At 38.7% G+C, this 13,865-nt stretch overlaps 1 protein-coding gene across 1 annotated transcript in view; it reads right to left on the bottom strand.

The window, feature by feature from the left end:
• Positions 1 to 6,396, bottom strand: part of LOC149297940 (1-phosphatidylinositol 4,5-bisphosphate phosphodiesterase eta-2-like) — a 76,927-nt gene extending 70,531 nt beyond the window's left edge. The window contains exon 1 of the mRNA XM_089487822.1: positions 6,276 to 6,396. Coding sequence (XP_089343948.1) covers positions 6,276 to 6,396 — 121 coding nt within the window. The remainder of the gene's footprint in view (positions 1 to 6,275) is intronic.
• Positions 6,397 to 13,865: the final 7,469 nt, after the last annotated feature.

Here is a 13,865-nt window from a genome sequence, read left to right as displayed (position 1 = left end):
ATTGTCACCAACAACATATGGTCCCATTACCGACTGCAAGCACCTCCATGCTTGCCAGAAATGTTAAAGACAGGTAGCATCTGTAAAGCTCTCCTAAGTTAAAACAAGTTAAATATACGAAACATTAAAAGGGAATCATGAATGTAAAACAGCAGAATGTAATTAAAATCCCATCCTGGAATCCATCACAGCAGCTGCTAAAATCGACTTACGTCATGAGATTTATGCTCGTAGCTTTAGCTTGTGACCAACTATATTATTAGAAGAGTAAATACAGATTAGGAAGATAGCGTTCCCCGGAGATTCTGGACTCTGTTGAAACTGCAACGCTCAATGCAGATAAAGAGAGAGAACTGTAGAACAGAAAATGCATTCTTATATTAACTTTAGGGTTGTAAAACATGGCCTCATAAAGAACAAAATTAAGCAGCTTTATTGATTTATAAAATTATAGTCCTCCGGTATTCATAAGAATTCTATGGACATGCAAAGGTTTCTAGACATGAAGCCCATGGTGGTGAGGCTAGTAGCTCTCAGCATGTTGGGGTGGATATCCCACTATTGGACTAGGGGTCATGCTATTAGATGCAATGGAAAGCAAAACGGGCAAAGCCTTAGAAAAAAAAAAACCACTGGCCACCCCATTAGTATTTTCTAATGGCTCATTTCTGCCCATGCCTCTTCTTCAAAGCCAACTGAATGGGTCTTTATGTCACTTGTTAATGTAAGTGGCCACCAGTGGTCACAGCATAGACATAGGGAATTCTAATAAGCATTGTAACAAAGGAGCCTTTGCACATTTTGGAGTTTGTCCCGATTTATTGGACCAGTAAGATGGGCACAAGGGCTTTGCCACTCAGAAACTAAGCTTTGTCAACATCTCTCCTGAATGGCCCTCGGTCAGCACATACAAGTCACTGCAGACTCCCATCGACTTCTATAGAACGCAGTCAATCACGCAAAAAGTCAATTTTTCTTTTCTAGACTTTGTTTTCCTATCTGAAATTATGAATGCTAAATTTTTGTTATAAGTCCTGGATTATGACCGTTTGGGTGACATTTCAGCAGCTTTGATGAATGTTTTTTCAAAAGGGGAACCTAAACGGGAGACAGTTTCAAAAAAAACGAATCAATAAAGCTGAAAATCAAATACTTCGCCAAGTCACAGACGCACTATAATTTTTACAGCTTGTTTCAAAAATAAAACTGTTTACAAAGCTGTGGAAATTTATGACTGGAATCTTTTATTATATGTGAGAAGAATTATACGGTACTTTTATGCACCCACTGCACTGCAATAGTAAGAGCTACGTTTTTATGCAAATGGAAAGTCAATGGTCCTTAATAAAAAAAAATATATATATTTTATTTATATCAGGGTTATAAAAGAGAGATTGTTGTAGTTGTGTATGTAATGGCCCTCAGAAAATAACTGTGGGCTCTTAAATACCTATATTAATAAAAAAAATAACTGGAAATACTCATTTTACATATTAAGATGCTATAAGGCTATGTGACCCAGTTTGGGGGGGCAGTCTCCCTTTGGAACCCGAATCCTTCTGCTCCTCTTTCCTCCGTGATTTTCTTGGAGCTTGGACTGTTTGCTGGGTATAAGCATATCACAGGGTTCTACAGCCCTAGATAGAAATTAGAATAATGTGTATTTAATCGTATTTATAAAATAAATCTATTATGAGCGGCCAACTAAGCTTGTCTTGCCAGGAGGAACTCAACTGGGGTTGACCTTCATTCTGAACCTTTATATTGAAGACACAGACCCACCGGGTTCTCCCAACTCCAATGTTCCTAGTTGTAGTCATAAGACATTAGAATCCCCCAGCCAGGCGATAAAGGAACCTCAGATGAAAGGTCATAACCTCTAAACAAGTTGGGTCCTGTTCCATGCAGGCAAAACGTTAATTTTGCTCTTTAGCATGTATAATCCGTAGCATTTTACTCTTTAAGCTGAGAGTTTAATAACATACAATTAACACAGATTCCCACTTTCTATGGCAACAACCTATCAGTGACTCCTCCTGCGTCACGCGGCGATTAAGGGTTCCCAGCAAAAATTATACTGGGTCGTATTTTGTGTATTCAGTCCTGATGTTTTTAGTTACAAAACGGTTTAACTAAAGGAGCATGTAGAACAGCACCTTTAAATGTACTCGAATGCTCAAACCTGCCGAAATATTTTACGCAAGGGGCAAGTTTCCTCAACAAAGCCCGAACCTATAATTACCATCCCCGCAGGAGCGCCTGGTCAGAGGAAGAAGAGGTTATTATTAGGAGCAGAGTCACCGTGAGACAGAAATATATTCTGATCATTCACAATTGTAAGCAGAAGGTGAACGGCTGGATCTTGCTAATATATCTAACCTATATCATATCAGTTAAAAAGAGACATTAAGAACTTTGCTCGCCATACCACGGCAATGTTTATCAATAAGCAGCAATATGTCGCTCACCTATCTATGCGATTTATCTGAGATAAATGGCATACAAAAGGAAAATAATTAAAATGACGATGCATCAATAATGCATACAGCTGAGTAGGAAAAAAAAAATTGTCATTTGTAGGGGGGGGGATACTAGCCCTGCTCAAGGGGAGGGACATGGGCAGGATAAGGCAGAGCATGGGTGGGGCTAATATGCCCACCCACTCCAATGGGGTGTTGCATCATCAGAATGATATAGAACGTTAGCGGGGATTACATTTGCGCATGCTCATTAAAAGGTCGGCTGGAGGATGACCCTCCTGGAAGTCCGCTGCAGAGATCTAAGATTAGAACAGTTCAGATTATGTGACATCACATCAATTCATATTTTGTATGACCAGATTCTCTATTAAGTGAAGTAGTACAACCTGCTCCCTTTGGCTCTATCATTGCTCACCAAATCCAATCAAGATTTGTAAAGTGAAAATCCCATAGGATTATAACCTGACCTAGTTGTGCCGTCTTATAAAAGTACGGATCTTCTGGTCCCCACATCTCTGATCGACTATTCCTTCGGTTTCAAGTGACCAGTGCTGCCGACAGTTTTCTGTAAATTAACATTAAGCCACAAGTCCTTCATGGCCCTTTAAATAAACTGAGAATGTAGCACGGTTATATTTCATTCACAATACAGGTGGACTGCAGTGGGTAGAAATGACCCTATAATCCTGGCCCTAGGCAGCACAGCTGGATGACACGGCTATAAATCATCTTCCATGCTGGGGACCTTTGGGAGAATTAAAACGTCTGACTTGACATGGCATGAAGCTGAGACCTTTCTTTTATCCTACACTAAAATCTGATTATATAAGACTTTAAAAATGTGTTCTTTAATAAAAAAAACACTATTGATCAGCAAAACTAAAGAGAAAAAAGACTACTACTTTACACACACAATCTATTCAAACAAGCATTAATTATAAATAAAAAAAAATCCAACATTTATGATGTTCGCATCTTCCATAGAGCCATTAATATAATATTTACTTCTACTTTTAAGACTGCTATGGCACAGTCAGAGGAAATTTGTCCTCACAACGCATGACATATTTATACATAGCACGGCTGCACAATAAAACATTTAAACGATAGCAGTAAGGTTTGAGTAAATGTCACTTTCGCCTGACATTTCATTCTGCTATGCGTGTACCGAACGTGGCTACACATTCAGAAGCAGCGGCCTCTTACTCCCAAAAGGTGGCTGCGGAGAGGACCTGGGGCATAACACCATCACCCTAGCAGGTGCCAATCATTGAGATTTCCACATGCCTCCATTCGTACAATGACGAATGTGCAAAACCCACGTTCCTCCCCCGGCGAATACCAATAAATAAAAGAGACATCGCGAGACTCTAAGAATACAGCACCGGACAATATGTGGGTTTTATACGCTTTGGGAAGAAGACGTCTCCGAGGCTGCTTCAGTGAAAATAAGAAAAAAAGAGGGGAAGACCAACATAAGAAATAGTAGTTATTTTCATTAAAAAAACAAACAAAAAGAAGTATGCATTAAAGTTGCTGGATACCTTACATATCAATGGGTTTTTGAGAAAGAGGACATCCCCAGAGAAAAGAAGAACTAATATCTCGTGTACCTTTTAGATCGACTAACAAAAGTCTATTCTCCGGGCTAAGCAAATTTACAATAATTTGTTCTTTGCTGTAAAGAGATAAAGAGCATTAAGTGAATATCAGGCACATACGGCAATGATTGCTTCCCAGCACTTTAGTAAAGCAAGAAACACTAATGGATCTGAATAGTAAAGCACTTTGCGCTTAGATCATCCTATAGCCTTACAACTGAACATTAACCATAAACAAAGTTAAAGGCTAAAAGATGGTCTGCAAGCTATTTCTACTTTAGGAGTTGGTATTCGCAGGCACTCGTCTTCTGCTAGCCTCACTCCAAAGGAGACCTTCTCAACTGCTCTGGGGTATGGGCTGACCTTCCATATTTCAATCAAGAGTTTTGAAAAGAAGTCTTATCCCCCAGCAATCAATAAAACAATTCAATCAGCAAGAACACTTTTTTCCTGAGAGGGTGGTAGATAAGTGGAGCAGCCTTCCAGCAGCAGTCACAGAAGTTAATACAGTGAAGGAATAGAGACCAAGGACTTAGGGTTTCAGTCTTTATATCAGGAAAATAGGCAGACTACACACGTGCAGATCAAACCACACCAAAGGCTTGTTTTTTTGGGGGGGGGAAATCACCTTGTTTCTGCAATATGGCAAAAAAATCAACTGAGCAAATAAGTTGACTGTTAACTGTTGAGGTTTTTTTAAAGGACAGCCCACAGCAACAATAAAAATATAACAGATATGAATAAAGATAAATTTCTGTTTAATTAAATGTTACCATTTAACATAACGTATCATGCATATTCCTTTTCACAATGTCTACACAAGCAATCCTGCTACTGTATATGTGTAAAGGACACAAAATTATCCAAGTTTCTCCAAAGTATGCCACTTCCACAAATGTTCCGAGCCATTTTTCATTTCTTCCTATACTTTTGATTTAATCTTCATGGTACCAGGAAATATTTTTTTTTTTCGGTATAATATATATATATATATATATATATATATATATATATGTACAAGGATGCAATTAAACCAAACTCAGAGGACATAAAGTTCATATTTACGGATGGAAGAATACACGGAAGCTTAGCTGGGAAATCATTGTGTTCCGTTGCCTTATTTATCAAAGCAGCAGGCAGATTATTAAAGGCAGGAGCTACCTGTGGAACATAGATATGCCACAACTACTGTGTGATGCCATGAGAAAACAAATTAGATTTCTGTACATAATGTTCTTTGGTAACGATGTTAACATTAAAAAAGGGTAGCACATCACCAGATACCGCGTCCATAAGGACGCCACTTCTCCCGTGTTAAATAACACCCAACCTGTGAACGGGAAAGATACTTGGACACAGAGTATTGTGATTGGCACATCGGAAGTGCAATAACATTTCCATAGGCTACATCACATGGAAGGTCTTAAATTCTTCCAACACTCTCAACCATGATCCTAACCAAGCCATCTGAACAATCAACAACCTCAACAGACCGTACGGACCCTATCAACTCATCCCCATCCAAGCCGTCCTCTCCTACCGTTTCACTTCCCCATCAACCACTGACCAGATTGTTAGCTCACAAGACCAGGGCCGCCTTCTCCTTAGCGTAATAATATAACTGTACATAAAGTGGGGATTAATACATTCAAAGACACCCACAGTCAAACACAAATAGATAGAAGCCCCTCAAAACAGCTTGCAGAGGGGCCCCAACATTTTTCTGTATGTATAGATAATGTAAACTCAATAACAAAATTATACAATTACGTCTACAAGGGCCAGTTTGAGCAAATGAAGACCATGCATGCCCTACCTATTGTCAATTTCCAGGGTCTTCTCTGGTCAGCCATCGTTCAGGCACAGTCCAAGAATTGAAGTCTTTAGTTGTTTACCAGGTTATATTAAAGGACGCAAGATTGAAAAGCTTAGAAACTGCTCAGTGTCTTACAAGGGGTATTAAAGGATGTCTTAGGGGCACAGGAAAAAGCCACAGATGGATAAACTTCTTTTCATTAAGTCTGGATGTCTATTTTAATCAGGTTCTTTGGAATTTAACCCGCAAATCAGAAACCTACGTGTGGAAAACAATATATATACACACACACACACACATATACATACGCACGCACACATACATACACAATCACACAGCAAAATCAAGGAGAAATACCCCAAAACACAAACTCCTTACCAATCTGACCAATTTTCATGTACGGTGAAGCCACAATGCTCCCTCCAATCCATAAAAACTCCTCTGCCAACCAAGATATCCCAGATTTCTTTTGGCGCAGGGGAGGCTTAGAGGTCTCCATTTTAATAGTGGAGGCCGTGGTGCAATTCTTCCGGCTAAACAAGTACAGCTCTGTGTAAAACGCGAGAAAACCTGAAAGGCCAGATATTTAGATTGCTTCAGTCAAACCTTCCAAAACAGCAGAAGGATACAGAGATAAACCGGTCCGGGCAAGAGCTCTGCTGAATTCTGTGTCACGCAGCAGAACCGTGAGTTTCAAACTCACTTTCGGGCCGCTTGAAGTTCACGCAACGAAACAGTATCAAGTCCGGAATCTGAGATCAGATTAGTTTATTGCCCTGCGGCAACTAAAAAGGATAGGAAAATATATAACATTTCATTTCAAAAATAAATCCTGTATAATTCAAAGACCAAAACAATTCCCTTTTCAATATCCATTAACGCCTTTTTCCTGCAATCAGCCTAGGTATCCTTTCCCCCCGAGCGCCTGATGCATCGGTATCCACTGTTACTAAAAATCGTAGCATGTTGGCTAAGAAACACGCAGATCCAGCCGCTGCGACGCGTTCAACTAGATTTCTAAATCTGCCACATGTAATAATCCAGAGACCAGGTCTCTACTCTATCGAGTGAGCGGATTATCCTCCAACCAAATGGAATTAAGGAAAAAAAAAAATTAATCAAATACATTAAGGATATCAAAACCTGTGAATTATTTTTAAGGCGGTTTAAATTAGTCGTTCTCCTTTAGGAAAACTGGAACTGCTAATGTGAGCGAGTTGCCATGTGAAATTAACCATCTCATGTTCGTGGGGAGGAGTAAGGGAAAGGGGAAAAAATGTAATCCCCAGGGTTCTGTAACAAGCTAAGGACATTCCAAATGGAAATTTAAACAGCGATAATCTCCAGAGAGTCTACATGTCGCCGTGTGAAACCATTAGAACGACGTATAGGGTATTTTCCTTTACCTTACAATAATAGAGCCGATTAGAAAGTAAAAAGGATTTCAAATGTATAATTCAGATTCCCTCTGCAAATTAAAAGTACAGATAAAAGTTATCATATAGTTAAGTGTAAGAGTTAACGTCCTTAAACGGTTAACGCAATGTGTACTGAAACATGGATCAGTCGGTAGTAATAAATGTATATGAAGAGGATAATGAGAGAAGGAGATCATCAAATTCGAGAAGGTCCATAGATTTACTTTTCAGAACCCCAAGCACTGGACAGCTCCTCAAAAGTCGAATTCCAAAGAGAGAACGCTCTAGGTCCTGAAAGATTCATCCTCAACACATTACTTATGCACAAATAATATGAACACTTAGGTTATGGTATTAAATAATACATCATTGTCACACAATATTGCTGTGTCAAGCAAAAAGTATAGACACACCGCACGGCACACACACTAAAGCAGAGGAGGCAATTGGTAAACACGGCAAAGATAACACACTATGTAGCTGCCTGGGGTTATTAGTTATAGTGGATCTCTGTAATATATAACATCAAATAATGGCTTCTATTCTTAGTTCTTGAAGTATTATGGTCAACGAGGGAAATAACAACAATTAGTGAGACAGGTGAGTGTGTGCATGCCCTGAATAAAATGAATGATCGGCTCTTTGAATGGTTTTGTGTATATATATAAAAAATGCAATTGTTTTCAAAAGAATAAAATACTGACCTCCAGAGACCATATCACTGGCATTCATCTACCCTGGGATTTTATAAGTTGCCCTGTTCAATGTGCTCTAAGAGGGGTTAATGTGAGAAAATCCTACTTGCTCAGATTCCCCAAGCAGAAGTTCTTAAGAACTAAGCCTATTACAATATGTTGCTGTTCTTACTTCCCTTCCATCCTTAGATAAGCATCTGGTGGGGCTGTAGAAAACGTCAGATTAGAAGGTGCCATCGCTATTCACTTTTTTGTTCTAATAAACATGGCTGGTCTCCATCTAGGAACAATCACATGGCAAGCATGCTTTGGACAGGACTGACCGGGCAAACACAAGACAGCCTGGCCCTGGCTGGGGAGGCAGAACGGCTGTGTGTGTCTTAGCGGGCAACTTGCAAAGCGTGCCAGGTGACCAGTCCGGGTGTAGTTTTGTATATAAGAAGGACTGCCAGTAAACCACTAGGCATCGAATGCTTATGTCTTGGTCCCCTAGGTCCTGTCTGTGTAACCCTAGGAACTGGGAAGGCTACAACTATAAGCAGTGTAATTAAAGTGTAGTAACACCACCATACAAAGGCCAGATCTGTGGATAACACATTTCTTTAACATTAACAAACACAATTTCCCCTTTAAGCACAAAATAGTAATGGGCACTTTATGACGGGAATAAAATGTTCCCCAGTTCTTCCCATTTCAAACCTATCATTCCCACTTTGCTTCACTTAGTTCATGCCTATGTCCCATTTTCAAACACCTGGGGAAAAAAACACCTTTTCATGCCATGGGGTAGATCTCCAGTAGTTTTGTACCTATGCCAGGCCCTGGCCCAAGCTACTTCACATTTGGCCATTGTTGGGTTAAAATGGAAAATCCATATTACTCAGCCACTGATGTGGAATATTCCAATAATATTTGTGATGTAATTAATCCCCGTTCTTCTCTGCATAATATCTGCCCAATAATATGATTTTTCCAACATATTCAGTGCCAGAGGGATGAGCAAATTACTACAGTGCCTTAAAGGGTTAAAATAAGAAAATAACTCGCGGCACCGTTTTATTTTGTACGCAACAAAACACACCTGTCATCCCTTGGTACATTCAACGTATTTTGCATTAAGTACCTAATTTTGACTTATGTTGGGGGGGGGGGGTAATATTTAATGCGCCTCTAGAACTATTCTGCAATCAGTTCCATGTAAATGTATCACAATTAGTGATTCAGATATTTATATTAATTTATGATAATAAGAAATTTATTTTTTTTCAGCACCAGGAGCCATATACAGATAATGCATTCAGGCAAACGCTTTCTCTTACAGGATGGCGTCTCCCAAAAGAAAGTCCCGGCATAATGCAATAGTTAAAACCCTCACCTACAACTCACGCTTCAGTGAATAAACCCCATATCAGATAACACAAATATGTAAATATCCCAGATCAAAATAAAAATATAATTCAAATATAAATTAGAAACAATTTTCTGAATAAAACATCGTGTTGCTTTTAAAAACATCAAACACTTAAACATAGTTTTTGACCGCAGAGCTAACACAACCAATAAATTTAAGATTTTACATAAATGAGTTATTTAGTATGTTTTTTCATTGAAAAATGTTATCCCCCGCTACTCCTTTAATGTTGTATCACATCTTCAGAAAGCTGCCAAAATTAACCCTCGCATGAACACAGGTGGGTCTGTAATGTCAGATGCTAACTGATCACCTCTTGTAACCCTTTGAGATCCAAAAGCATGACATGCAGGTTACTGTAAGACATATTCCCTCTTTATATATTTAAACTAAGAAAGCAGAGCAACCCAATACTTGCCAAGCACAATGAACTAAATGGTTTAATAGAGAGCTATTAAACTCACCTTTACCTTATACTATGTGACTGTTCCTTATCTAAAACACCAAAAATGCTGTATCAACATAATTGATCAAAAAGCAATCTATATATTTAAAACACACAAAACACAACGCACCTTTTAAAAAATATTCCAGTATTCCAATATTTATCAAAAGTCTTAAAAACCAAAACTAATTAAGTCACTTATAGACAACTTCACTTAAACTCAAGTCATACGTGTTTCAATCTATTGATGATACTGCTTGGTTTTGGCAGGTGTGCTGCGTGGTATGTAGGTGTGTATTAACATTCAATTAAGGACGCCTAGTTAACCAAAAAAACAGAGTATTGTGAATTATATGTTAGAATTTGATGGCAGATAAGAACCATTAGCCCCATCTAGTCTGCTAAAGACCTTAATCAGTCCTTGGTCTCGCCTTAGATTCAAGTCCCATATGTCTATCCCATGAATGTTTAAAGTACATCCTCGCTGTAGAAGCCCCCTACCACTTCTGCTGGGAGGCCATTCCCTTTAATCTCACAGCAGAACCATGTTACCACAAACTATGAAATTCTGATGATAGCTTAAGATTTGTCATTGTGCCAGAAAAAGCCCCTTCAACATTCACACTTATTTTTGAGTTCTCACCTTGACTACAAGGACGTTGTTTGTATCGCAGCAAACCCAAATACATAGAATATTGGACCATGCTGTCCCGTAAGTGGAGTCTCTGAAATCAAGGGCCATTTTCCTCCAATCACCATTTTCTGAGACAGCTGATGCTTAAAGAGACAGCGTGCGAGGATTTCTAATTGACCGCTGCTTGCTTGGTCATAACATTAACGGATTTGTTTGTGGAACTTTCTAAAAGCTCCATAAAACACACAGTATATTTTATTTAACTGGCAAAAACTACATATGAGCTTTAGCCCATTACTGAGAGTAACAAGTAACAGCTTTTAACATTTTTAAAATGCTTTTGCTTCTGCACTTGCAAAGTGAGGACTACTTTAATAATCTACTTAGACATAAAAATAGACAAAGAGCCTGATAGACTCTTCAGCTTTCATGGAGCAGTCACAATATTCGCTGATTTTTCCTGCATAAAAAATAATAATAAAAAAACAACAAATAGAGTGGCCATCCCACCATTCAAAACCTGGGACTTATGGATTCTACGTTCCCCAGCAGTATGTAGAATTCATACACAGGTGAGTTAGGGTACTACATAATGGCTGTGTACCATATAGAATCCATAGGTTTCAGGTCTTAAATGGCTGAAGTGGCAATGCTAGGTACAGCGAAGAATCCTGGTAAGTCTTAATCAGACTATACTAAACATCAGAGATCCTCATAAATAAATGTTTCTTTATTGTGTCATGTTTGGGATAAATAGGCAACATTTAACCAATATTGGTCTTTATTAAGATCAAGCCACCATATATCCAATCTAAAAAAATCATCATTCCTCCCAGCATTTTAAAGAGCCAGAGGGACACTTTTATTTTAGGGGTGTGTGGCTAGAGGTGTGGCTGTGGAGGGGATTTTAATGGACTTTTTAATGTTATTTTGTGACTATTTAGGAATACAAGAATATATTTTAATTATACAGTTTGATTTATCGACCCATTGTCTGCTGTATCATTATTGAGTCTTGTCCTGCAATACCTCCACACACAGCAAACATTCTGAGCTACTGGAAAAAAGCAAGGAATTCACTTTAAAAATGGACATTTGGGATGTATTCATTACACTGAAGCTGTATCCCATTCACTATGTGACCTGAACCATCAAACCCCTCTTGAGCCAAATGAATACAGATGGTATAGTGAGCACAAAGCCTTCCTAATAATAACAGCGTATTTATTGCTATTATTTACATTCAACATAATATGATTTCTCCATATAAAGGCTGATCAATAGTATACATAATAGCATAATCACTGCACTCATACTATTTGTGTGATGCTCTTTCCGTAACATTTACACAATATTTGGATTGCATCGTGAAATGACAAATTGACATCTCACTAATTTACTCATATCGGGCTATTCAATGTATTCATTTATATGATGTAATTGACAGGTTTATTCTACACGCTGACAACGACATTAAGCTGTTTTATCACTGAGACAAACCTTGTGATCCACATTTGCAACAATTTATTTATATTAGAAGTCCCGCTTTCTGACTATATGGATATGCCAAGGCTTGCTGATGATGTTGGACCATTCATGTGTTGTTTTTAATATTTCCTTTATTTGTTTGTTAAGGGAAATATAATTGTTTTTAAAACATTTAAATGGACAACAGAGATTCAAAAAAACCATCAACAACAGGCAGATGTCTCACTAAATGAATACGTTCCAAGGCGGTGTGACATTGAGATATAAACATACTTTGGAACGCTCCAAGTTTGACCTGGAGTCTCTGGGTGACTCTCCTCTTTCTTCAGGTAGGGGAGGGGCAGTGTTTAACCACTCCTTCTCCTGCCCAGTTCCCCTCCCATTTAGGCTAGCTCCTCCCTCGTCTGAGCTAGTTCCGTCTATAATACTGTTTGCCAAGCTCTTCATGAGTAGCTAGCTCCACCCCTTTTTGAAGCCATACCCTTTTTTCACAGTGCTGCCCCCTGCAGTAAATTAATAATCAATTCCTTTTTGTCCGTTTTTACATCCAACATACTATGGGGGGGCACTTTATACATGCTAGTCAGCAACATGTAAAATATATATGTGTTTTGGGGAGAAATGCCTGATGGTCACCCTAGCTTAGTGTAATCATAAAAAAGGCTAAAACAATACCATTGCCAAGCTGGAAAAGATTCATAAAAATATTTCTTGAAATCTCTGAACAGAGAACATTAATAAAGTGTCCCCTGAGCTACAAAAGAAGATTAACTGTTCATTGTGATTAAAAAATGTATGATGATAACAAATTAGTTTTGAATTATATGTAGGTGAAATGTAAGAAGGTAAATGGTGCGTGATGGGATTTATTTCTTTGTGATGACATTGTGCCCTTACAGCCCGTGTTTGTGGCATCTAATTAAAGTTAACTTTTTTCTCAAGGAACAGCTAAGACACCTTCCTTCCTATTTATGATTAATAACACCAAGAGTGGGATAAAGTACCCAGTTACAAATGACTTTAACAAAATTACAACTTTTACAAGTGAATATATTGTTAACAGTGGAATCATACCAAATCCCTTCTATCCCTGGAGGTTCTATTGTGTGGATATGAATGAAATCAGAGCTGCATTTGTCATAGGGTAAAAGAAGCAGATACCCATAGGTTTGTCTCAGATATACAGGGCAGTGTCTAGTAGTGTGCAAGGTGTGTGACGTGTGGCGTAATGTGATATGTGTGGCTGAGAGTGTGTTTTTGTGTGGCTGTGTGATGTTTATGGCAGAGTGCAAGCCCCGTCTGGCACACATGTACTTACACTATCTCCTTACATTCGTCCCATGGGCTAAGGCTCTCCTCCTCACTTATCACCTCTTCCTTTTCCCGTATCTCTGGAATCTACTTTCACCCTCACTCCCAAAATTCAAGAAACATCTCAAAACTCACTTCTTCAGAGAAGCCGCACCATCTTAGCTGCTAGAACTTCCTTGTCATTGATACAACCACCACACTACCGCTCACCCTTTCTCTATGCCTTATGTTTGTCACCCCATTCCCTTAAGATTGTAAGCTTGCAAGCTGGGCTCTCTCCACCGAATGTATCGGTTTGTCTTAGTCTGTCAATTCTCGTCTTGTCATACCCTTTGAATATATGTATTGTATTAAGCGTTGCGTAAATTGTTGGCGCAATATAAATAAAAGATAATAATAATAATAATAATCTGCCACTCCAGCAGCAGTTTGAGTGCTGCAGTGTGCGGACTCTGGGTAGATTTGCCCAAAAGCATGCTACGTAAGCATGAAAACGTAACATACGACCTGTTATATCCAGCAGAGTGCACACTCATGCCATAAGGCAGCCGCAGCCTTAAAGTTGT

Source organism: Sceloporus occidentalis, unplaced genomic scaffold (assembly GCF_023333645.1).
Source record: "Sceloporus occidentalis isolate IW3139 unplaced genomic scaffold, rSceOcc1.0.p SCAF_35, whole genome shotgun sequence".
In the NCBI taxonomy this organism is placed as follows: domain Eukaryota; kingdom Metazoa; phylum Chordata; class Lepidosauria; order Squamata; family Phrynosomatidae; genus Sceloporus; species Sceloporus occidentalis.
Note: the sequence above shows the minus strand (reverse complement) of the source record. Positions and strands in the feature narration are given on the sequence as shown.